The sequence below is a fragment of the Mauremys mutica genome, chromosome 6 (genome assembly GCF_020497125.1).
Source record: "Mauremys mutica isolate MM-2020 ecotype Southern chromosome 6, ASM2049712v1, whole genome shotgun sequence".
In the NCBI taxonomy this organism is placed as follows: domain Eukaryota; kingdom Metazoa; phylum Chordata; order Testudines; family Geoemydidae; genus Mauremys; species Mauremys mutica.
In genome coordinates, this window is record NC_059077.1 from 12621352 (window position 1) to 12645571 (window position 24220).

The following is a 24220-nucleotide window of genomic DNA, read 5'->3' on the forward strand; positions in this document are numbered from 1 at the left end:
CACGATCCCAGTGCAAACAACAACAGATAAGGTCGTGCTGGTGAAGCTTTGAAAGAAGACACAGCTATTTTATTAACATTTTTTCCTCTATATTTCTTTGTGTTTTATGTCTGTCCATGTTTCCAAAATGGTGCATATTACTGTAAGATGTGGGAATGATTCATATCACCCAGATATCAAAGGTAATTATTTTGCAAGTTGTTAAACAAGCATTTAAGTAACCTGTGCTGTTATCACTGGATCATGTTTGGGTAGATGAACTACTGAATGAGTGCATAATTGAACTAAACATACAAAAAGTTTCAAGGGTGAATGGTGTGGGTTATAAAGTTTGGCTTAGGACAAATTACTATGATATTCATTACCACATAATTTCAGTGTTAATCAGGACCCTTTTTAATATATATAATAGTCACCAGATTATAACCATGGTTTTGCATCTCATCTGAACAATGACACCATCTAGTACAGAGCTCCCTAACATCTTTTTGGGGAGTTGGTTCAGTAATAACTCAGCAGGAAATGTGTCATCTGTTGAATCACCAACACCATGTCCTGCAGCACCTACAAGAGGTGTTCCTTGAAGATCTCCTACACAAGGATTATAGCTATGCCTAGAATTACTGAAAATAAATCAGGGTGGATCTGCAGGCAAAACATTCCACATGATTTTCTGATATGGGAACCTACAATTCCCACTGACTGCAGCTCACCTTTTAGAATGACACCTATATAGTAGCTGGACCCACTTGAGCTAAAAGCGCTCTGAAATAGCATGGACGATTTCTGTTAATCTGCCCAGATGCGGTATACTTACTGCATGGGTAAGTTTTCTATATTGTAAGAGGTCCAGCAATTTGACTCATTTGCTGTGCCCCTAGTCACAAACGCTCCAAATGACAGATTTGCCATTAACTTCAGTGAGCGTTTGCGGCTGGAGAGGAAAGAAATCAAACAGGGACTTCCGAGGAGAACTGTTAATGAGAGGTCCTTTGGTTGCACAAAGAAGGTGGTGAGCTGCAGTCATGCGGAGTAAAAGCAGTGAGCACATTAGCAGACACAGAGAAAAGTTAGTAGCCCATTTAACCCCCACCCCCTCCATTTACCATGCAAATGATCATGCAACGGTTTTCACTCAAACAAGACACACTAAACTGTGTACTTTCTATAGCGTGCCCTTGTACCACTAAATTATTATATGGGAGCTCAGTGGTGCCTGGACCTTGCACTGGCCTGTAAAATAATAAGTGTTTGCCACAGATGTGAGCCACATGAACAGGCCTTTCATTGAACCAGTGAGGCGAGCAGTGAGCAGGGAGGGCTGATGTTAGAAGGTGCAGAGTACTTACACCTCTGCACTCCAGGGCCCAAACACTGACTTAGCTCAAGTCAATGGTGAGTTACAACCTGGTCTCCATTTTTGGCATAGACGCCGACTCTGTGAGTGCTCTGGGGCTGGAGCACCCATGGAAAAAAAACAGTCGGTGCTCAGCACCCACTCACAGCCCCACCGATCAGCTCCTTCCCCTCCCCCCCAGCACCTCCCACCCACTGGTGATCAGCTGTTCAGTGGCGTGCAGAAGGCACGGGGGGGGGAAGGAGCAGGGGCAGGAAGAGGCGCGGGGGGCTTGAGGGAGGGGTGGAGTGGGGGCGAGGCCTGGGCTAGAGCAGGGATCAAGCGGCCCCCCAGGAATTCAGAAACTCAGCGCCTCTGTTTTTTGGTCACATGCTTGAGTGCCTCTATTTAGAATATATGCAGTGTTAGAGCTGTGTCGGTCCCAGGACTTTAAAGGGACAAGGTGGGTGAGGTAATATCTTTTATTGGACCAACTCTTTAGAGCAGGCTCAAAACTAGAGTGTTGCAGGACATGACTGAATTCACTGGCAGCGCAGGGAAGAGAAGTTTCTGCTATAACACCTGCCCTCGCCCTTCACATACCATCGTCAACACCAGATTTGCAGTTTTAAACATCAATTATCTCCGAAGATTTTGGTGTGGTTATTAGCTTTGAATGCTGAATGCTTCACCCACACTTTTCTGGGTAACAAGAAACTTGAATGACCAAATTACCCGTGAGTATTTGGGTCTGTTGGTATCGAACCAGTGAGTAGATGAGAAGTTAGACGTTTTGGTCCCAGCGCAGCCCTAATTAACTGTCTCCTAAGGAATAACGAACCTTGTCAAGGAACCAGCCGGCAGAGCCACCCTTGTTATTGTGGCCTATGGTAATTTTCCGTAACTTTCCCAAATTTGGAGCATCAAGGGTGAACTTGTCCTCTGCTCCCTTTTCAAAGTTGTCCTTGTCATTGTCCAGTCTCCTCTCCCCTAAGCAAAACAATGGCAAAGGGACAGGTGATTGAGATGGGAAAAAGTTGGTGAAGGTCTCAGTACATATTTATACATTTACAAAAATCTCTGTCTAGCAACGCTACTGTTATGACTAAATCAACCAGTACCAAAACACTGCTTCTATACAGTGCGGATAGTAGAAGACAGGGAACTTTATAATCCAATGATGTAGCACCATTCCTTCAGCACACACAAAAGCAGGAGAGCTGGAGCCAAGGGCCAGAGAGGGCTGATGGGAGGGAAGCAGTGGAGAGACTTACCGGCGGACACACCTGAGCTGGAGTCAGAGGGCTGAAGGGCTCCCAGCACAGCGGCAGGGAGAGTTCCCACTGGGAAGAGTGGGGCTGCACCCCACCTGGAGGGGCTGAGGGGTGGTGGCTGTCCTGGCAAAAGGACAAGAGGTGTGTGACGAAGAGCCCAGGTGTGGCAGAAGATACTGCAGTATGGTATGGAAGGACTCCCAGCAGAGAGGCTGGAGGGATTCCCACGGGGAAGAACAGGGTTTTAAGGACTATATACAGTGAGTGTGAGAAGTAAACTATATTTGGGACTCTTACAGGACATTATTTTTTGTAATTAACTGGCCCTAAATAGAGGTACTACTTAAGCAAGTGCGCCTGTGTGAAAGGGAAACTGAGGCAGGCACACCAGTCATATAATGGCTTGCTGTAGGAGGGTGCTCCAGGCCAGGTCACCCTATGACAGTTACTTACATCACTCAGAAGTTTCCAAAGATAGATGACTGGGTGGCTCTTTTATTTTCTCTATTGCAACATTTCAATCAGTTCTGCTTTTAAAAGTCTATCCAACCATTTAAAATACTTTTAGGGGTAGATACAAGCTGCAGAATTCCAGATTTACCATGCCTCAAAGCTCAGGGGCTTTTGGATTCTGAATTTTACTCAAAACCACTATAAAGAGAGGAGTTATTTGCAAGTTTGGATTTTCAACACCTCTGAACTCAAAGGAGTTTGCTTTTACGGAAAAGTGTTGAAGAATTGAACAGGGATAAAACCAATAGTATTCTACATTAATTACTCTAAAAGCCGATAGAATTTAATAGGGAATGAAATCCTTTCAACAGATGTTTAAGAACCATTCCACAAAATGTGGGAATGTGCTAATATAGTTTGCGGATGACACAAAGCTGGGAGGTATTGCTAACACAGAGAAGGACCAGGAAGATCTGGATGACCTTGTAAACTGGAGTAATAGTAATAGGATGAAATTTAATAGTGAAAAGTGCAAGGTCATGCATTTAGGGATTAACTACAAGAATTTTGGTTATAAATTAGGGACACATCAGTTGGAAGTAACAGAGGAGGAGAAGGACCTCGGAGTATTGGTTGATCACAGGATGACTATGAGCCACCAATGTGATATGGCCGTTAAAAAAAGCTAATGTGGTTTTGTAAGGAGACTCAAAGAGCTTGGCTTGTTTAGCCTAACCAAAAGAAGGTTGAGGGGGGGATATGATTGCTCTTTATAAATATATCAGAGGGATTAATATCAGGGAGGGAGATGAATTATTTAAGCTTAGTACCAATGTGGACACAAGAACAAATGGATATAAACTGGACACTAGGAAGTTTAGACTTGAAATTAGACGAAGGTTTCTAACCATTAGAGGAGTGAAGTTCTGGAACAGCCTTCCAAGGGGAGTAGTGGGGGCAAAAGACATATCTGGCTTCAAGACTAAGCTTGATAAGTTTATGGAGGGGATGGTATGATGGGATAGCCTAATTTTGGCAATTAATTTGGCATCTTCGATTATCAGCAGGTAAATATGCCCAATGGTCTGTGATGGGATGTTAGATGGGGTGGGATCTGAGTTACTACAGAGAATTCTTTCCTGGGTGCTGGCTGGTGAGTCTTGCCCACATGCTCAGGGTTTTGCTGATCGCCATATCTGGGGTCGGGAAGGAATTTTCCTCCAGAGCAGATTGGCAGAGGTACTGGACGTTTTTCGCCTTCATCTGCAGTGTGGGGCACGGGTCACTTGCTGGAGGATTCTCTGCACCTTGAGGTCTTCAAACCACGATTTGAGGACTTCAGTAACTCAGACATAGGTTAGGGGTTTGTTACAGGAGTGGATGGGTAAGATTCTGTGGCCTCCATTGTGCAGGAGGTCAGACTAGATGATCATAATGGTCCCTTCTGACCTTGAGTCTATGAGTAATGCAAGAGAAGTGATATCTTTCTGTATTAAATTCTATAGGATAGTTAAACTATAGAAAGGATTTCATTTTTTTACTGAAGACTTTTCTGTAAGGTGGGTGCGAGGGTTGGTTTGGGCCCATCTCTAATTATTATTCTGATCTTATAGATTAAACATAATGTTTACTAAAATCAAGTGCATACTATCATGTTTTGCTACAGTCTCTGTTTCACAAAATAAATGCAGCTTATCAGCTGATTTGAATTAAATGATGATACAAATGGTGACACGATCACACTTTAAATGGATAGATATTCAATCATAGTTGACAATTAAAGTTTGAAAGAATATGCGTGGACAAAATTCTTCTCTCAGCTTCCCAAAAGGGACTGCCAATATTTTGCTTTCCGTTCATGTATGGGAACATCAGATATTTTAGTGGATTGTTTCCCTGTTGAATTGGTCTATGCCCGTGTGTCTATACCAGGAATTTTTGTGTTAGATGACACAGTGGTAGAAAAGCCTGACCCTGGTTCATATTCCAGCTGTTCTGCTGTTGCACCTGCTGAAAATTATGGGTCTAAAAAATCCTAAACTAGATGGGCCATTTGTTGTCCTTTCACGGAGCCAAATCATTTTTCATTTTCCAGATCGTGCTGTTTGTTGTTCAGATATCAGGCTCGCCTAGGGCAGAGCAGGAAAAAGTATTTTAGGAAATGATTTGCATTTGAATACCTGTGTCTCCATTCTCGCCAAAGATATTAATGAAGACATCCGCATCTGTTCCACTGCCGCTAATGTCTCCGGTAAACACTCTGACCACATACTTGTTAACTGCAAAGACAGAAGGAGAAATGCCCAGCATATTAACAATACAAGCCATGGATCAACATAAAGCGTACTGATACACACCAGACCTGCCACAGTGGTGCAATATGCCTTGGGAGCACGTGGACAATATGGGATGCTAGAAGCCACTGTTCATAATGGTTAGTACACAAAATGCTATGGTAACTATTGCAGCAGACTCAAAGAGTGAAATTCTGGTCCCACTGAAGTCAGTGGGAGTTTTGTCATTATGGGGGTCAGGATTTCACCCAACATGTGTATGACAATCCTGGTGTACTACGCAGGCCACCATTCACAGCCTTTCCTGGCTGTTGTAACACTGCCACCACAGGGAGAGCCAGGGTGCCAGCGCATACAAGAAAATTTCAGTAAAGAAGGAAAACCAAAGCTTAGCCAAGGCAATTAAAATACTCCCCCAAAACTTTTCCAAAATTAATCCTACACGGATCCCTCTCCTAATAACAGTGACAAGATAAGTGGAGTCTCTGCTGGAGGGTATTGTGCACACACCTCCTTGCATTAACACCCCCCCATCCCAATTCTGCAGGGAACTCTCTGTGGGGTTGGAAACTGTGCCACAGAGACATCTGATATTCCCTGCTTCTTCCATCTACAGTACTTATAACTCCCCATCACTGGACTAGCCAAGCACCTCACAATCTTTAACGTATTTATCCTGATAACACCCCTCTGAGGAAGGGCAGTGCTATAATTCCCATTTTACAGATAGGGAACTGAAGCACAGAGACACTAAATGACTTATCCAAGCTCAGACAGGATGCCTGGGGCACAGGAGGGAACTGAACCCAGGCGTCCCACAGGCTAGGCTAGGCTAGCACCCAAAGCTTTGGATCATCTTCTCTCCCTCTGTGGAAGGGGTGCAAACCATTCCAGGAAGACCTTTTCCCTAGTCAGAGCTCAGTGACCTTTGGCGTCCCCTTCTCAGGGCACAAGGAGCAGATCATTCAGTTCTTGGCCTTTTCACTGGAAGTTTGAACAAATGACACAAGTGGGGCAAACTGTGGTGCTGACACGTGGCCATTAAACACACTCCTCACACCTTCTACGGGTCATCTCAATGATCACTTCAAAAGTTTTTTTCTCCTGCTGATGATAGCTCATCTCAATTGATTAGACTCTTCCTGTTGGTATGCATACTTCCACCTTTTCATGTTCTCTGTATGTATAAATATCTCCTGCCTGTGTGTTCCATTCTATGCATCCAAAGAAGTGAGCTGTAGCCCACGAAAGCTTATGCTGAAATAAATTTGTTAGTCTCTAAGGTGCCACAAGGACTCCTGTTCTTTTTACTAAGGTCTGTGTTAGCCTTGTTTTTCTGAAACATCAATGATCTGAGTAACCCAAACAACTGCTCAGGTTTAGATCTGACCCCTCCAATTCTGAACACTACACTGCAGCTAACTTTGCAACTTAGCCGACACTCAGCAAGAGCAGGCGATAACAAATATTTTGAAGAAAGATCAGTCAACTGAAGAAGTGCAAAGACTTGGAAAGGTCCCATCCCGCTACCCCATCCAGTTTTAAAATGTTGCTGCCTTCTAGAATATAAAAAAAGTCATAAGCGAGTGAAGGTATCAAGCACTGTACCTTTGACGTTGCAATGCCAAACTGCATTCATATGTGGCACTAAGGAGTCCGAAAAACACTTACGTCAATCAGAAGCACAGATATTTCCATTGCCCAGACTCTTCAAAACTAGGGATGGGATTTTTCAGATATGATCAAGGTTAGCCTAACCCCACTCCCATTGATATCAATGGAAAAATACCCATTGACTTCAATGGGAGGAAATTTAGGACAATGTTCAGCCATTTTAAAAATCCCACCTTAGTTTAGCCGACTGATTGTACTGTTGCAGTACTCATCTTTCTTTATACCAGGTGGCAAGCTCCACTGATATTTAGACCTGAATGAACAACATGCAGCAAATAATGTACTCAGCGATGGTTCTCTCCATGAAGAGCCTACAAATTACTTGTACATTTTTATTATTTTATGTTATTTGTCAAATATTTCTTTGTCTAGAGACTGTTCCTGGGTCGTTTGCTACAAGTCTTTAATATTCCTATTTTGAGATGTGTTGATGAGTTTTCATTCAATATGTAGGAAATGCAACTGCAGAACTACAAATTTGGCCAGGGGGCTGCGGTGCAAATATAGTACATGTCTCAGCTAATTTTTTAAATACTAAAAATCAGGTTGACAGTTGAAGAGCCCCTGTCACAAAATGCATCACCACACAATAAAATAATATGAGTTAAAATGCTCTTAATAATAAATAAGAAGTAGAGGGGCAGAACCTGAAGACTTTTGCCAGTACAGCTAGTGCAACAAGAGGAGATGCAAACCCCAGAGAGTTCTCACTTCTAACAGCCAAAGACAGAGTGGGTACAGTTTAAAGCTTTGATCTTGCTGGTTGACTTCTGTTTCCACATGCTACTAACAGCATTATTAGGCCTTAAGCCCCCAATCTTGTGAAGGAAGAAACGTGCTGTGACCGTAAGAGCATCCCAGTGCCAGAGAACAAGGGGCTCCGATATCAGAGAGTTTCAGCTGGCCTGACCAGTTCAGTGTACCCCGATTCGGTGTACATCATAATCTGTATCTAACAGGTGTCATGTAAGGTATCATTGGAAAAACCGGTAACACACTGATCATTAATATTCTTTCATGTTGTATGTACAGTAAACACCCAAAGGACTGTACAAATGTGAAAGAAATATGGGACTAAAACGTGCTTGAATCAGTAAGTTTGGAGGGCAGGTAAACAGGTTTTTTCCAGACAAAAAGGCTGATGCCTGCATCCAGGTGCAATCACAGACAATTGGCAACCACAGTCAAGCAGCCATTCATTGGCACGTCAGAGGCTGCAGGGTGAGATCAACGTGCATGGTAGAAAGCACCAGTGGGGAAGAAACCAGCATGGAACCTTCTCCATCAGACTCCATGGTACCTCTCCTCACTGCAGGGGCACTGGACTTTGAGAAGGGCAGATTTCAAAGGTTCACTGAATTATAAAAAAATAAAGAGGGGCAAAGAGCCACAAGGGATTTCACTTTCGCACTTTTATTTGCTGGTAACTATTTCTGCCTTTCTCCTTTACACTTGAACTCACTTCCAATCTTCTCTTTTTGTTAATAAACTTCCTTTACGTCCAGTCTAAACTAACCCAGTGCTGTGTTCGAATCAAAGGGACTGTTTAACTCCAGTTAACACAACAAACTATTGTGTTTTTGTCTCTTTAAAGGAGCAACGGACCTTATTACCAAATGTTCCAATAGAGGCTGGACATTTCAGGGCATACGGTTTTGGGGACATTCAGGATGTGGGGTATGTTGAGGTCATTTGACTAGTAGTAACCAAGTCTGGTGAAGAGCAGAGTGAGGATGTGGTGTAACAAGCAGGCTGCTGGAGTCAGAGTTGCTGAACCAGGGCTATTCATCACATAGACACTCAGTGCATAGTTGTCTGCTGGCTGGGAGCATCCAGACAGGGAGCTATAGCAGCAGAGCATTTTAAGGCACTTAGGTTTCAGGACAAGCAGTGACACAACCTCTCACTGGTCCATGCTGCATCCTGCATAGAGCAGTTTACGGGATCAGGATCAGGGTATAAGTGTCCAAAGAAGACAGCAGAGAGCACTTCTTCAAGCCACACCCAGAGCTGACCCATTTTTGCAAACAGCAGCTAATACACTGACTTCCCCGGAGCAGGACCGGTCAGTGAGAGATATGATTGTACAAGAGCTTGCCAGATTAGATACCTTGAAGATTTCATTGACATCCCTAGGATGCAAATTTGAGGCAATGACTTCATGGATCAACCATCGAGCTGGAAGAGCTGACGGGACCAAGTGTCGTGTTGCACAGCCAGAGAAGGAAGAAAAGAACTTTCAAAACTAATGTGAGATAGCCCTGATCTTGCAAACACTTGTGCATGTGGTTAACTTTCAGACAACACAAATTCCATTTCACAAAAAAAAAAGCTATTTCAATATTTGTTTTTGTTACACATCAGAATGAAGATTAGACCTTTCAAAGTTTTTCACAACAAAATGAGAGAGCCAGGATAGGTCCCTGCTCTGCGGCAGCAGCCTTGGCTAAAGCCAGGTCTTTTGGGGCTGCTAAGATCCCCACTCCATGGCAGGATACTTGCCAGACTCCAGACCCCCAGCAGGAGAAGAGAGCCTAGCAGCCCTGGGGACCCATCACAGGTCCCGCTGGCTCCCTGCTGCAGCTCTGCTAAGGAAATTGACATTCTTGTCAGTTTCATGGCTGCCATTCAGTGAATAGCTGACAAACATCAATTTCACAGTGTGTTTCAGGAACATCATATTTCAGCATTTCTGAAATTAGAGCTTTCAACTATTTCCTGATGTCCCTACATCTTCACGGTAACTAGTGCACAACCTGTGTAACCTGCAAGGGTATATCCTGTGTGTGTATAATGTCTGCTGTCCTTTTCTTTTTCCAGGCAATCATGTATGCTGTGCACTTACAGGCATTCCTGCTTCCACTGACACAACTCATCTAGGAAAGTAGCACTCATAAAGCAGTCCCCAGGAAGGATTCTGAGAGATGTTACATGGATGCTATCTCTGGAAAGTAATGGGGTGGCACTAACTGACATGGCTCTGGGTGTACTGAAGAAGTGGGAGGTGTGGTCGTCAAGTGCTTTATTGTCTTGTATGCTCCTAACAAACTCGGGTGCAGCTGTCAACAGCCAAGTGAACTGACTGGCAATTCCACCTGGCGCTAGATTGAGTTTTCTAGCATTAAAGGGCTCAGGGTTTGCTTTGTTGGGAAGTGGGAGAGTCGTGTGACTGTTGGCACCAGCCTGGGATTCAGCTCAATTCCCAGCTGTTCCACGGACATCCTATAAACTCTGGGCAAGTAATCTCTCTCTCTCTCTCTCTCTCTCTGGGTATCAGTTATCCATGTGTAAATCCCCCCTTTCCCCCCTCTTGTCTAGTTAAATTGTACTCTTTGCAGCAGGAACCGTCCCTTACTATGGAATATGTCTAGCACTAAATGCAATGGAGCCTTGATCTTGGCTGGGGCTTTTCGGCACCCCTTGTAATACAAATAAATAATGCATTTCACAGATGCCATTGAGTCACTCCATCGCATCCCTACTTGTTCTAAACTACTCTTACTTCCAGGCACCCGGAGCCACAGACAACTTATGGATCCATTCCAGTCCATTCAGAAATTTGAAAACCACTTCCTTATTTTCCTTTCAGCTTAAACTCAGTCCCTCCTTCCACTTGCAAATTGATATTGACCAGATGCCCTTTCTGCCATGCCACACTATTCCACTAACCGTGCAGTTCATTTAGCTGTCAGTTACTCATTAGAAGTATGAAGTCTGTCTCCTGACATTCCGTAAGAGGGAATCTCAGCAATACTTTTTTCTAAAAACAAAAAGTGCTGGGGGAGGAAGGGGCAGCTAACAGTTTTAGCTAATCTTCTTTCAGCCACTAGATGGCACCCTCAAGCACGAGCTGCCAAACTCATCTATTGCAATAAGCAGGGAGGATCATGCTTCATTACTTAAAGCTATCATCTCCCACTGTGCTCGGGTGAATCTCTCTATTATACATTTCTGACTAGCTTCCTTGTGCATGACCTGCAATGTGGCAGGTTACCAGCAGGGCGTCAAACAATCAAGCAATGGCACAGCTGTCTGATATATAACCCGCTGGGTAAAAGCCAGAGACCTAACTCTGGGCAGCGTTGTGATTACCTGGCTAGATGAGTTCTAATCATTTTAATTCCATTTTACAAACACAGCCATGGGAGTAGCCTGTTAAAATGCATCCCCATGTTGACGAACACTGTGACTGTTACTCCACCGCGTGTTTGGGAACCATAACGATGCAGTGGAGTGTGCAGAAACGAGCCAGCCCTGTTGCCTGTGATTTGCTGACACTCCAGCTTTATGGCAGCCCTAGAAATTGAATCATAACTAATCTGAAAAGCAGAATAATTCACCCTAGAGGAAGAAGGAAGCATGGGCAAGGCACTGGGCTGTGACTCAGGTGATGGGAGTTCAATTCCTAGCTTTGTCATAGATTCTTTATGTGACCTTCCAAAAGTCAATTTCTCTCTCTGGTCACAAAGGGACTTAGGCAATTTGGCACTGAGCATTGCAACAGCTTTTAGGTGCTGAGAAAATCACAGGAACACACCATGATTCACAAAGCCTGAGTTAGGCACCTAGGCTCCCTATACAATGAATGGAGACAGGCAGATGCCTTAGAATTCGATTCACAAAAGCCAGCACATGCTAAGCAGGAAACTGCCTAAGCTAGCTAATGGGAGATGCCAATGAGAGAGGTATGTGCTAAGCTCCAACCTGCTCTCAGAGATAGGTGCCTAAGTCCTGGCTTCATGGAGGTGCCTCTTTCTGCTAGCAAGTAACAAGCTGGGTGAACATAGACATTTGGCCACCTAACGTGTGGGGGGGGGGCCTAATCCAACAGGCATCGGTGCTGACACCGGGAGTGCTCTGGGGCTGGAGCACACAGGGGAAAAAATAGTGGGTGCTCAGCACCCACCAGCCACAGCTATTCTGCAGGGCCCTGCTATCAGCTGTTTGGCAGCCCACCCCCAATCAGCTGTTCGGTGGTGTTCCACTGATCAGCTGTTTGGCAGCTGGGGGAGGGGTTCGGCAGAGAGCAGAGAGCAGCCAGAGGTGGGGGCCTCAGGAAGGGGGTGGAGCGGGAGCAGGAAGAGGTGGAGCAAGAGCGAGGCATCAGAGCGAGGGGTGAAGTAGTGGCAGGGCCTCAGGCTGAGCGGGGAGGGAGCACCCCTGGGGTAAAACAAAATAAAGTCAGCGCCTGTGGCAGCAGATGCGCTCAGAGACTGCCTAGATCTACACAAAACTGCTAGGGGAGGTGGGGGGATGAGGAAGGAGAGGAGAAGGAGGAGGACCTCCTTTTTCACCCCTAGCGCAGTGGTTAGGGCACTCAGCTGGGATGTTTGCATCCCCCATTCTCCTCTTCACATTGAGGCAGAGGTGGACTGGGTATTAAACCCATATACTGGCCAGATTTGACTAGGGCTGGACGGTACTGCTCTGGGGTGCTAGGCTAGGAAGCTGGTGGTTAGAGAGCCTGCATGTAACTGCAGCCGGGTGTGTCGCTACCTGTGTGAATGCTGGTGAAAGTGCAGGCTGGAGGGCTTTGCAGCTTGTCACAGCAGTATACTGTGAAAGGGATCCCAGGCTGGTGGGTCACAGGGCTCAGTGGTACCCCAGTTCCAGGTGGCACCCCGGCAGAACCTGTCACACCGACCTTCCCCTGGTTCATGATTCGCTCTGGGACTTAGGTGGGAGATAGGTGCCCAGAAAGCCTGAGAAAGGCTGAAGTACACATACTCGGAGGCAGAAACGTAGGAACCTAGGGAATTTTTACCACAAAAAGTAGGTGCCAAGCAAGTTTAGGCGCCCACAGGGTTTGGTGGCATCCGAGCAGGGGGTTTATGTATCGCAGTGGCACCCAAAAGTGCCTAAGTCTGGGGGCTTAGGTGACTAAGCACCTTTGTGAATCCCACCCTCTGTGCCTCAATAATTCACTGTGAAAGGAGGGAGAGAATTGTTCCCTGCTGACTACAAATAATAGGGGCCATACAACAGGCAGAGTGAGAGAGACAACAAGAACCCAGAACAACTGTCATTAAAGTCAGTGGGAAAAGTCCCCTTAAGCTCAAGAGGAGTCGGCTCAGTCTCCCAGAAAGAGATGGAATTAGGGGTGCTGCTGCACGCCCTGGCTGGAAGGAGATTCCATCATATACAGGGTTTACAGTCAGTGGCTCTCAGCACCCCCACTATACAAATTGTTCCAGCATCTTTGGAAAGGTTTGGCTTTTTGCTGCATAAAAACATTGCACACTGTCCAATAAAAGATCTTTTCCCCTGTCCCCGCAAGAAAAAGGTGGAAGTCATTAGATCAGCAGGTCGTTTCTGTGCCTCCAAAAATTAATTCCTGTCAAGAGTAATTGATGACTATCCTTGGTAATGAATGGCAGCTTTCATAGTCTGTCAATAGCTTCAACTGAAAATTTGAATAGGGAATTCAGACTGCTTGTGTATTCGCTGGAGGTACAAGAGCATTTGGAGGACAGGGGATGTTTATGAAGAGTTCAGTGATGCTTTCCTATTAACTGAATTTGACCACAAGTGGAGACTATCACCCTATCAAAATGCAGTATTAGTAGGGAAGAAACTCCAGAGAGTATTTCTATTATTTTGCAGCACATAGATTTAGAAACAGCTGCTGAGTCTGAAGCAACCCTGAAACAAAGCTAATTAGTCTCAAAAGTTTTTTTGCTTTGAGTATGCTCCAGAGCAATCGAGATGATTGCTATAATGCAACAAAACCCAACAGTAAAAGGAAAATGATTGTTTCCTCCATTGAGTATTATGATTATTCTCCTTTTGCCCAATCCCTCTTGTGTTTAATTCAGCTGTTCATTTCAGCATTGTGCAACCCAGAGATCACAAGATCAAGCCCCAACAGGTGTGGCCTCAGTATGGAATTAAAACGTGCATCAAAATGTTTTTTGCAGTGCTGTTGTTGGTCCCATGTTGGCCCCAGGTGAGGTAATATCTTTTATTGAATCAACTTATGTTGGTCCACAGAAATTGGTTCAATAAAAGATATTACCTCACCCACTTCATCTCCATCAAAATGCTGACCGTATATGGAACCCAATAGGGACATTCCTGCGAAATAGTTCATCAGAAGCAATATACAGATGAAGCACTGGTGTATTGGGTTGAGTTCCTTTAATTTTACTTAACTCTCACAGCTTTCAAAGATTCTCATAGTTTTTCATTGGTTCATCCTCACTTAAAGTCCCAATCCAGCAACCCTAGTATGTGCAAAACTCCTATTAAACTCAATGGGAATTCTGCATAAAGAGCGTTTGCAAAATCAAGCCAAAAATCTAGCAGGATCACACTAAATTGTATCTCAAGTCCAAGTCCAAAGAGCTTTGCTATACCATTGCTTGTAGCACTGTGCCTATTATTAAGAAATACTGGCCACAATTTAAGATATTTAAGTCCTATTCAGCAAAGCATTTGAGTATGTGCTTTGCTTTGAATCAGGATGGATTTAAGTACATGCTTAAGTGCTTTGCTGAACTGAGGGCCTTTTCAGGCCCTAACTGCGTCAAGAACTCGTAATTCTTCACATTATTATATTAAAACATAACAAAAGGGAGCTGTGAAGTCTTAACTTTGCTTCCTCCGAGCAAAAACCAAACAAACAAGCAAACCTCATTCTTAGTCTCTGAATAGTGCAGATTGTGGCTAGACTCAACTCAAACACTCACCGATTAGCTAACACATTTTAATCTTGCATATACTGATACACATCCCAGACAAACAAGTTCTGGGTGGTTTGGTCTCTTTTTGGAGATAAATTCCAACCATAATAAAATTTGAAGAAAATGTATTCTAGGGTCATTACTGATCATGGTCTTCCTTTCCCTCTGATTGTTGAGGGACTCAGTCCCAATCTCCCCGGTTGATCTCACTACCTTCACTCTACACAAGAACGTACCAACAAGTGGCTATGAAAGCATGTGAAGAAGTAACAGACCCATGTCAATATTCAGTTTGGTCAGCTGAACTTCAATAATTTACTATTACAGGAATACTGGCAAAAAAAATGTAAGCAGAGTGCTCACATACAGAAACTCACTTGGTGGATTCATCGTTAGTTCCCATCCATAACGATTTAATTTCTTGTTGCCAGATGTGTTCTTTTACGGAAGCAACTTAGGCAGCTGTATTACTTAGATGTAGTCACAGATATGGCTAATCTTTGTTTATAATATTCAATTTTTGCCAAATAATAAAAATAATAATATAAATCAGTGAGCAACTCCTGGTCCTTTTAACTTGGAGGATAATATATACACTAAATTACGCTGGCTGCTTCCTCCCTCAAGTTTCTGATGAACAATGCATTACATCTGCTTCCTAGCAAAAAGAATGACACATTTGTTTAATAGCCCTTTTAGATTTCTGAGGCATAATACAGCTCCATTGTAATCAAATTTATTATTAATAAGCTGGATAAGATTAAACTTTTCCCAAAGAAAGAGTTATCACTAATTAAGCAAATGGAACAGTTAGATCATTTTAGCTCACACACAGGGTACAGTAATAGTTTTGTCCTATTCTAAATATGCAGCCTTGTCAGGGGTTGCATAAACTGTTATCTGCAACATTTATTGTCAATTGTGTTTGATCTTTAGCAACTTTGGCGTTTTAACGGCCTAGGAGCCAGTTGGAGACCAGTCTTTAGTTCTGAACCCATTTGGAATAGCCAAGTTGGCAGGATTTCATGAAAATGTTATGACCTATAATTCAGCATTAACTTAAACTATGCAAAGTCTAAGGTTATTTCCGGGTGCTTATGCTTCTTTATTGGTTTTACAGCTTAGAAAAGTAAAATGCCCTTTTGAAAATTAGTTTCCTCGTTTTCTCTTTGTAAAAGAATGGTTTGACAGGATTTATCTAGATTAGAAAAAGAGGTCTGGGTTAGGTCATGGTCTGCTAACATGCGCTAGATAACCCTGGCCTAACCACGACCTTATCACTAGTGTGCAGGTGGGCTAGAGGTTATGTGATGAAAAGCCTAGGGAAGACCTTGCCAAGCTAAATTGAAGTCAAAATGATTAACCTGTGGCTTCACAAGGGGAAAGTTCATGATCAGGCCATGTTTAACTAGCATGTTAGCAAATCCCAGCCACTCTTCTTAATCTAGACAAAACCACAGTGAAAAGGCAAAAGGTTTTGGATTGACAACACTGGAGCACGAAGACCATTAAACCACAGAATAGGTACATCACAGACAATGACAGTACACATTTTTTCTCACTCCCTACCAATATTTCTCAGTACTGCCCAAGATGGACCTCTCCGAGGTATGGCAAGGCAGTTCAATATCTGTGACAATTCAGACCTTGGCTTTCTGTTCAGATTGCCAACAAGGAAACAACTGGTTTCAATGTTGGTGCTGATTTTTTTGATGTGGACACACGAGGAACCAAATGGCTCCTCCATCCAGCTGAGGAGGTCTGGACACAGCTTTTTCCAGAGCCTGCCAGTGGTGCTTTGAGCTTCACCTAAACAGGGAAGAGAACATCAGCCATGGGAATAGTTCCAAAGCAAGGTGAGAGGCTCCTGCCACCTCGAATGCAGGCTGGGCAGCGGAGGTGCTCCCATGTTTTGTTTGGCAATGCTTATCCTCAACCCAAAAGAGTTCCAAACACTGGTGCTTTAGCTGTACACCAGGAGCCATGTATTATGTCCTAATGTTACTACTATTCTCAGTCCACAGAAAGTTGGCAGCAATTTCATTTCCTAATGGGGGTCTGGTCCAAAGCCATTGACACCAATGGAAAGCCTCCCATTGACTTCAGTTTAGATAAGGTCCTTTGTGCAAAGGTTCAGTTGCAGTCACACAACCCTAAGAATTCATGAAGGGAAGGGAAACAACATAAGGTTGAACAAGATCTCGTCCTTGTAATTAATATCTATGCTGTAAATTAATCCGGGCCACCAACAGCAGCGTTTGGGTAAATAAGAATCTGTAGCAACATTAATGTCAAAGGACCATGGGCATATGGCACTGTGTTTATGGAGCTGGGAGAGGATAAAGAAGTTCTTCTGACAGGCACATTTCATGTGACATATTCTCCTTGAAGCCATGTCTACACTACGAAATTAAGTCAACCTAACTTACATCGGCATACAGCCGGCACAGTAATTACATCACCTGTGTCTGTCTACACTTTGCTTCTTTTGTTGGTGGTGCGCATCGTCAGCAGGAGTGCTTGTATTGATTGTACTTTCAGTGTGGGAGCATTGTAGGAAAGCTCCTGAAAGCTAGTAACAGCTGACATAAGCAACACAGTGTCTACACTGACACGGTGTTGACCTAACTACATTTACCTCGACTTTACTCCACTCGTGGAGGTGGAGGTCAGTCAGCATAGTGGGGCAGTTATGTTGGCGAGAGCGGAAAAGTGTAGACACTTCCATAGTTAGGCCAATGTAAGCTGCCTTGTGTCGACCTGACTCTGTAGTGTAGACCAGGCCTCAGGAACTCAGGTCATTCAGCAGGGAACTTCAGACGATCCCTCATCATCAGACCAATAAATACAGTCACTGAGCTAGCACAGTCACTACTAACACCTTTTGAGAATCTCTATTTTTTATTATTTAAACTGATCATTGCTTTTTTGAAACTTTGCCCACGTTTTTCAATAAAATGTTCATGGAGTAAAAATATGGATTTTGGTCGCATTTTTAACCATCTTTATTGTTCATTTTTATTTAGTTAGAATTTTTTTAAATGGGCCCCTCCAAAGCTTGAAGTGCTTCTACAGATCAGTTTTTAAAATATACACTAGCCTCCAATTGGCTTGATGACTGAGCCAACAACCCTTCCAAACTCACCAACTCTCTCTCAATCCAATCCCCCCCCACAATTCAACCTACTGCCATAGAGAAAACACAGCAAGGCCTTGCAGTGCTATAAACACACACACAAAGGCTCTGATCAAAGACTACTGACATCAATGGAAAGACTCCCTTGACCGTAGTAGGTTTTTGGTCAGGCCATAAAGACAAGGCGTAAATTGGTCAAATTGAAGTGAATGGCAAAACTCCCATTGGCTCCAGTGAGGCCAGGATTTCACCCAAGGTCACTTAGCCTTCTGGCACATGAATGCCCCAATCCTGGAGATCAGATTTTCCAGTTCTGGAACATTTTTGTGAAATAAATGGGTCTTAAGGAAGGATTTAGGGAAAGAGAGATGGTGTTTGGTGTGACACAGCACCCCATATTTTTCATAGTGATATTATTATGATATGATTATAGCATAATTATGATGTATTTTATGCAAGCTATGCCATGTGAGGTGTCATTGGAAAAGTTATGGTTTGCTGAATATGATTATCCTATTTGTAAGAATGTATCATTTTTGTATCTGAAGTTATGAATATTGACTATGTATCTGTATTTCCCATGTACCCAACACCTGGGTAACGCCCACTAGACAAGATGCTTTCAGTCCAGATAGTGGGTGGGGAAGGGCCTATTCCGGGCAATGGTCCATTAGTTAAAAACAATAGGCCTTAGGAGAAGCTTATCTCCCACCTGGTGAGCCTTCCTGAGAATGCTACAAACAGCCTCCAAGTATTGACTCTACAAAGACATGTGACGAGACCATATGTCTCTAGACTCTATCTTGGGATGTCAATGTTTTTCCACAGACTGGTCTGGGAACCAAGCTTTGGAACAAAGGGTTCCCACCATATGCAAAAGCTGTATAAGGCATGGAGTGACATCATCTGGTGTTCTTTACTCCCCACACAGGAAGACTCCTGGAAACACCGGAGGAACAAAGACTGAACTGGGGGGAAGTGCTGGACCCAGGCTAAAGGGATTTCTAGCCTGTGAATGAAACACCTGGGGATTCCAAGCTGTAAAGCAAGTGCAGATTGCCCCTTAAGAATCTGCAGCCCGCTTGTATCGTCTCTGGGTGAGAATCTGCTATTCACTTCCAATCTATTTAGTATATTAAGCTTAGTTTGCATTTTTTGTTTATTTGCTAGGTAATCTGCTTTGATCTGTTTGCTATCACTTACAATCACGTAAAATCTATCTTACTTGTTTTTGCTTTATCTAAACCAGTAAGTTGGAGTGAAGTGTATGGGAAATCTTAGCTCAGGAGCAAAAGGCTGTTGAATATTCCTCTCCACATTGAGGGAGGGGGCAAATTTTATAAGCTTACACTGTACAGTTCCCTGTGCAGCACAAGACGATATAATTGTGGGTTTACACTCCAGAGGGGGTGCGTGCCTGAGGAGCTAGGAGTTACCCTAGCTGTAGCCTTTCTATGCAGGGGCTGGTCAGAGAGCCTGCATGTAACTGCAGCTGGGTATGTCCCTACCTGTATGTATGCGGGTGAAAGTGCAAGCTGGAGGGCTTTGCAGCTTGTCACAGCAGTACAGTGTTAGAGGGAGCCCAGTTCTCAGTGATGCCTCAATTCCAGGTGGCACCCCAGGGGGAACCCATCTCAGTGGTACCCCACTGGTGGGTTGGGGGTCTCAGTGGTACCCCAGTTCCAGGTGGCACCCCTGGGGGAACCTGTCACACTTGGGAAACTGATGGAAGCATCAGGGGTGACAAGGCAAAAGGCATTAAGCCAAGAATGAGATAAATAGATGAAGGGAAGAGTGAGGTGAGAGGATAGCGGGGAGCACAAGGAACAAAAGGGGCTATGTAAATGGGGGGCAGAATTGCAATAACTATTTTACCTGGCCTGATCTGATTCTCTAACTGCCCCACTTTCAAATGACTCTATCAGGTGGTTCAGGCTCAAAGTTTAGGGGGAGGTTGTTGGAGTTTTTATGTTTTGTTTTGTTACATTTCTAAAAGCCTACTGCTAACAGAAACTGTTTAATCTTTTTGAAACCCTCATTTCCATCATAACAGACATTTCAATCTGTCTATCCAGGTTCTTATACTGGTGCGTGTAGGGATTTATAACCGGAACCCGGCAGAATTTGCTAGTGCATGAGAACCAGAAGTCAAAAACTAACTAGAAGCTGACTCGTCTCTTCATTGTTCAAGCTGAGTGGAACACAGCAAATAAACACAGAGCATAAACCTTTGATTTGTTACAATCCTTCAGCTTTTCAGAGTCTGTTAGTAACACAGGTAAGGACTTGCTTTGAAAGAAAGATTTTAAAAATCTAACAATGCTTAAATCGATACAAACAAAAGAAAGTGGATGTTGGCACTTATGAATCTGGGAGTTGCAGCTGCTCAGCACAGTATCGAGGAAATGGCAGCTCTGTAGATCCCATTGCACTCTGGCTGGAATTCTGATTTCGTAAGAGAGAGGGTGAAATTCCCCTCCCCCAGCCCTGTGCAGAAGGCCTGTGGCTCTACTGAAATCCCTGTTCTGAGGGGTTAGGTGTGATTTAACAGGATGGTGCACAGGGGTGAAGTCAATCCAGAATGAATACCTCTGCAAGTGAAAACCAGTGTGTTTATAGTAAGGCTGTAGCAACCACACCGTATACAGAGTAGAGAGGCTGTTGAAAGGTAAATGTTCTACAGAAAAACACTGAAATTCTGCAAAAATCACGAAAGTCTCCCCATTGTTTCCTACAGTTCAGATCTTAGACAAGTGACAGAAAACCTGCACTTCTTAGCAGTCACCTGTGTGTTTCAGGACTGAAAAATAAACCATCAATAGTGAAAGGTGAGGGAAACCTCCAGAGAAAGATCATAGGAGAGAGCCAGTTGAATATGGTGTGTGAAAGGGGGTGGAGAAAAAGGGAGGGTGAGAACCTATATGCCACAGGAGAATTTATCAGGTCACTACTGCAGTTGTAGGTGGAGAGAAGAGTAAGAAAAACTTGTCTCCAGCATCTGTGCCTAGAATGTTCACAAAGAAGGACTGAAGGCTCCCAAGAGAGAAAAAAATGATACAAGAAACAAGAACAGAAGGACTGGGAAATGCATCAGAGACAAGAATTCCTGTCTTGTACTCTGCCAATCAGAACATGGCTTTCGTCCGGAATAACTAATCTTTAGCTACACACATACAATCACCTGTGCACATAATTATTCATTTGCCTAGTAGTCAGGACAATACCAGTGAGCCAGGATTAAATGTCTCTGTTTCATCCTTTTGAGATAAAAAAAAAAGACTCTTAGGGCAAACAGCTTGTGTGTACAAGAAAAATCATACCACAATCTCATTTCAGACCTTTGTGGTTCAGATGGAGCTAAATGAATTCAGATAAATTTACATTAATGTTTGACTGGTTGACGGTTCACCTCAGCAGCCTGTGAATGCTTCTCTTTCATTAATTATGGTTCAAGGGGAACTGCAACCTAAGACGGCTGAGCTAGTCCTCTTCTGTTACAAATTCATAGCTAGTGCCTGGAAGGCGTCCAATCCTTCCTTCATTTCACTCTCATCTCTGGACTAGATCCAACTCCCCAGGTTCATCTGGACAATTGTGTTGTTTACAGGTGGCAGAATTTCAAAGGAGGATTTTCTAGCAGATAAAATAAGCTAAATAGATGACATGATGGCAAACGTTTCTGTAGAAATTTCTACTGCCTCTCCTTGTTCCAGTTCCTTGGGACAGCAATCATGTTCTTTACATCCATTCTGTATGCACAGTGCCAAGCACAGTGTCATCGGCCAGTACAGAATATGAAACCACTTCATTAGACTAATAAGCACATGGGACTACATCATCATATGGTGAAAATCAAGATAGCTCCACTGAAATCAGTGGCGCAATGTTGAGTTACACCAGCTGAGGGTCTGGTCCGTGAGCCTTTTCCAACCCTCGTGATTGTGTACATCCACCTAAGCAGAGAGACGGGCCTTTGAAGAGGGTGCAGGAAATCACACATTTAAATTTGAATCAGCCACCCCAAAAAGGAACAATACTGGATTCAAAGAAACAGTTGTGTCGTGTAAAGGATCCACTGAGAAATAGTTTGGGCTGTTTGCTTGCCCTTGCGGGATCTCTCTGATTGAGCCCTGCTTTGAATCATATGCTACCTCTCCCCATCCCGCTAAAGCAGATGTCGGCAACCTTTCAGAAGTGCTGTGCCGAGTCTTCATTTATTCACTCTAATTTAAGGTTTCATGTGCCAGTAATACATTTGAACGTTTTTAGAAGGTCTCTTTCTATAAGTCTATAATATATAACTAAACTATTGTTGTATGTAAAGTAAATAAGGTTTTTAAAATGTTTAAGATGCTTCATTTAAAATTAAATTAAAATGCAGAGCCCCCCCGGACCAGTGGCCAGGATCCAGGCAGTGTGAGTGCCACTGAAAATCAGCTCACGTGCCACCTTCGGCACACGTGCCATAGGTTGCCTACCCCTGCTCTAAAGTATCAGGAACTCTTCTAGTTCACAGACTAAATGGCATATAGAAGCAGCAAAACATATCAGAGCACACAGTCACAACGGGAGGTATGTAGTCACGGGGTGGATTTTTGGCTGAGTGCCTCCAGACATTGTCTCATTCAGATCCTGCAGGGTCCTGCTCTTATAAATGGCTCCCACATGCATTTTTACTCATTTATGAGTATTAAAGGATATTTCATATTTCTTTCATGCATGAAAACCTCCCTTAGAAGGACACAACTCATTAGAATGACAAAACTCTTTAAGAACACAGTGCAAGAACAATCTGTGTTATGGCATTAGTAATAGGAAGAAGAGATTATCTCCATCAGGTCACTTCTGATGGAACCCTAGCCACCGTAAGAACAATAATAATTTGCACTTAAACAGCACTATGTGGGAGATGCCATCCCTGCATGCCCCTCAAGGCATGGTGTGGCACTGCAGAAGCCCTGCCTCAGTTTCCCCAATGGACTCTTCAGCGCACATCAGTTCTGGATCTGCTTAGCCCTCCTGCCCAGTCACTCAGAGACTTCAACACTGCACCTGGGACCGAGCGACTCAGCCCAGGTGGCCGGACTCACGCTAGTGGGGCTCGAGCTAGTGTGCTAAAAATACCAGTGTGGTCCTTGTGGCTCAGGCAGCAGCTCAGGCTCTTGAGCCCACCTGACCCCTGGGTTTGAGCTCAGGTGGCCAGCCCAGGTCTGTGCCAGAGCCCCAACATCTTAATGTGCTAGCTTGAGTCTGTCTACCCAGGCTGGGAGGTGCCCAGCTGCAGTGTAGACATGTCCCAAGGCAAGGTTCAACATACCCCCAAACCAAAAGAACCTTCAGCCCTGCTGGGCTCAGTTTTCAGCCCCCTTCCTTTCAGGCAGACCCCAGCTGCAGCAGCTTGCCTCAACACCCACCACCTGGTAAACCTCAGACTAACAGCTGGTGTCAGACCTACCCTCCCACAGGGAGGCTGTGGCTGTCTGAAGTCTGCTAATCAGCTCCCCAGGCAGGCTTCTCACATGGCTTGGGAGCTGCCAGCCTGCTCTCTCCCCCCCCCTGCACCCCCGTCCATCCCCAGGCTCTCTCCTTTCAACGACCCACTCCAAGCCTGACAGCTCAAGCAGGTGAAGGAGTGAGGCTGACTGAGCCCGCAGCAGCTCATTAACCCTTCCTCGTCGGTGTGGGGTTCACATACCCCCTGCCAAGCAGCTATCACTGGAGGATCTCAAAGCACTTTATGAAGGTGGAGTAAGTATTATCTCAATTTTACATATGTGGAAACTGAGGCACAAAGGCCCGACTGACAGCATTGGAGCAAGAAGTCCATTACTTATCCGCTGAAGACATTTGGTATGTAACAGAAGCACAAGCTTCCCCCGCCCACAGCCCAACCAATGTGCCTTTGCCCTTCCCTCAAAACCAGTCTAAGGAGGAGAGGCTAGTTCAATCTCCTTGCCCAAATCTAGACTGTACTGGCATACTCACAGGGTGGGCAGGGGACGTTCAACCTGAGGTTGCCCATTAGCAGTTGGAGGTGAGCTACTGACACACACAACCTGCAGGTTAGTTCACAGGTTCAACTTTCATATCCTGGTCCCAGGTCAGATCCCTACTCATGTTACGTACACTGTATGTCACCCCCCGGCATACACCCTTGTTGCATCACAGGAGCAGGAACAAAGTCTAACCAACCAGTTTGATCACAAGCAGAGCTCTGTTTATTCCATCCCAGCATGCTCTTATATACAGTTATCAAGCAATCAGGCAATAACAAATTGGTTAATTAGATTCACTCAAGCACAGCTGTGACCTCATAGGGTAATTATCATCCTATACACCTGTCTAAATTTCCCAGCACACTCAACTCATCC

The 24220-nt window shown here is 44.2% G+C and overlaps 1 protein-coding gene across 1 annotated transcript in view; it reads right to left on the reverse strand.

Annotated features, from left to right (window-relative positions):
• Positions 1-24220, reverse strand: part of LOXHD1 (lipoxygenase homology PLAT domains 1) — a 281541-nt gene that overhangs the window by 158079 nt on the left and 99242 nt on the right. The window contains exons 11-12 of the mRNA XM_045021840.1: positions 5244-5342; positions 2178-2326 (exon numbers count right to left, since the gene is read on the reverse strand). Coding sequence (XP_044877775.1) covers positions 2178-2326; positions 5244-5342 — 248 coding nt within the window. The remainder of the gene's footprint in view (positions 1-2177; positions 2327-5243; positions 5343-24220) is intronic.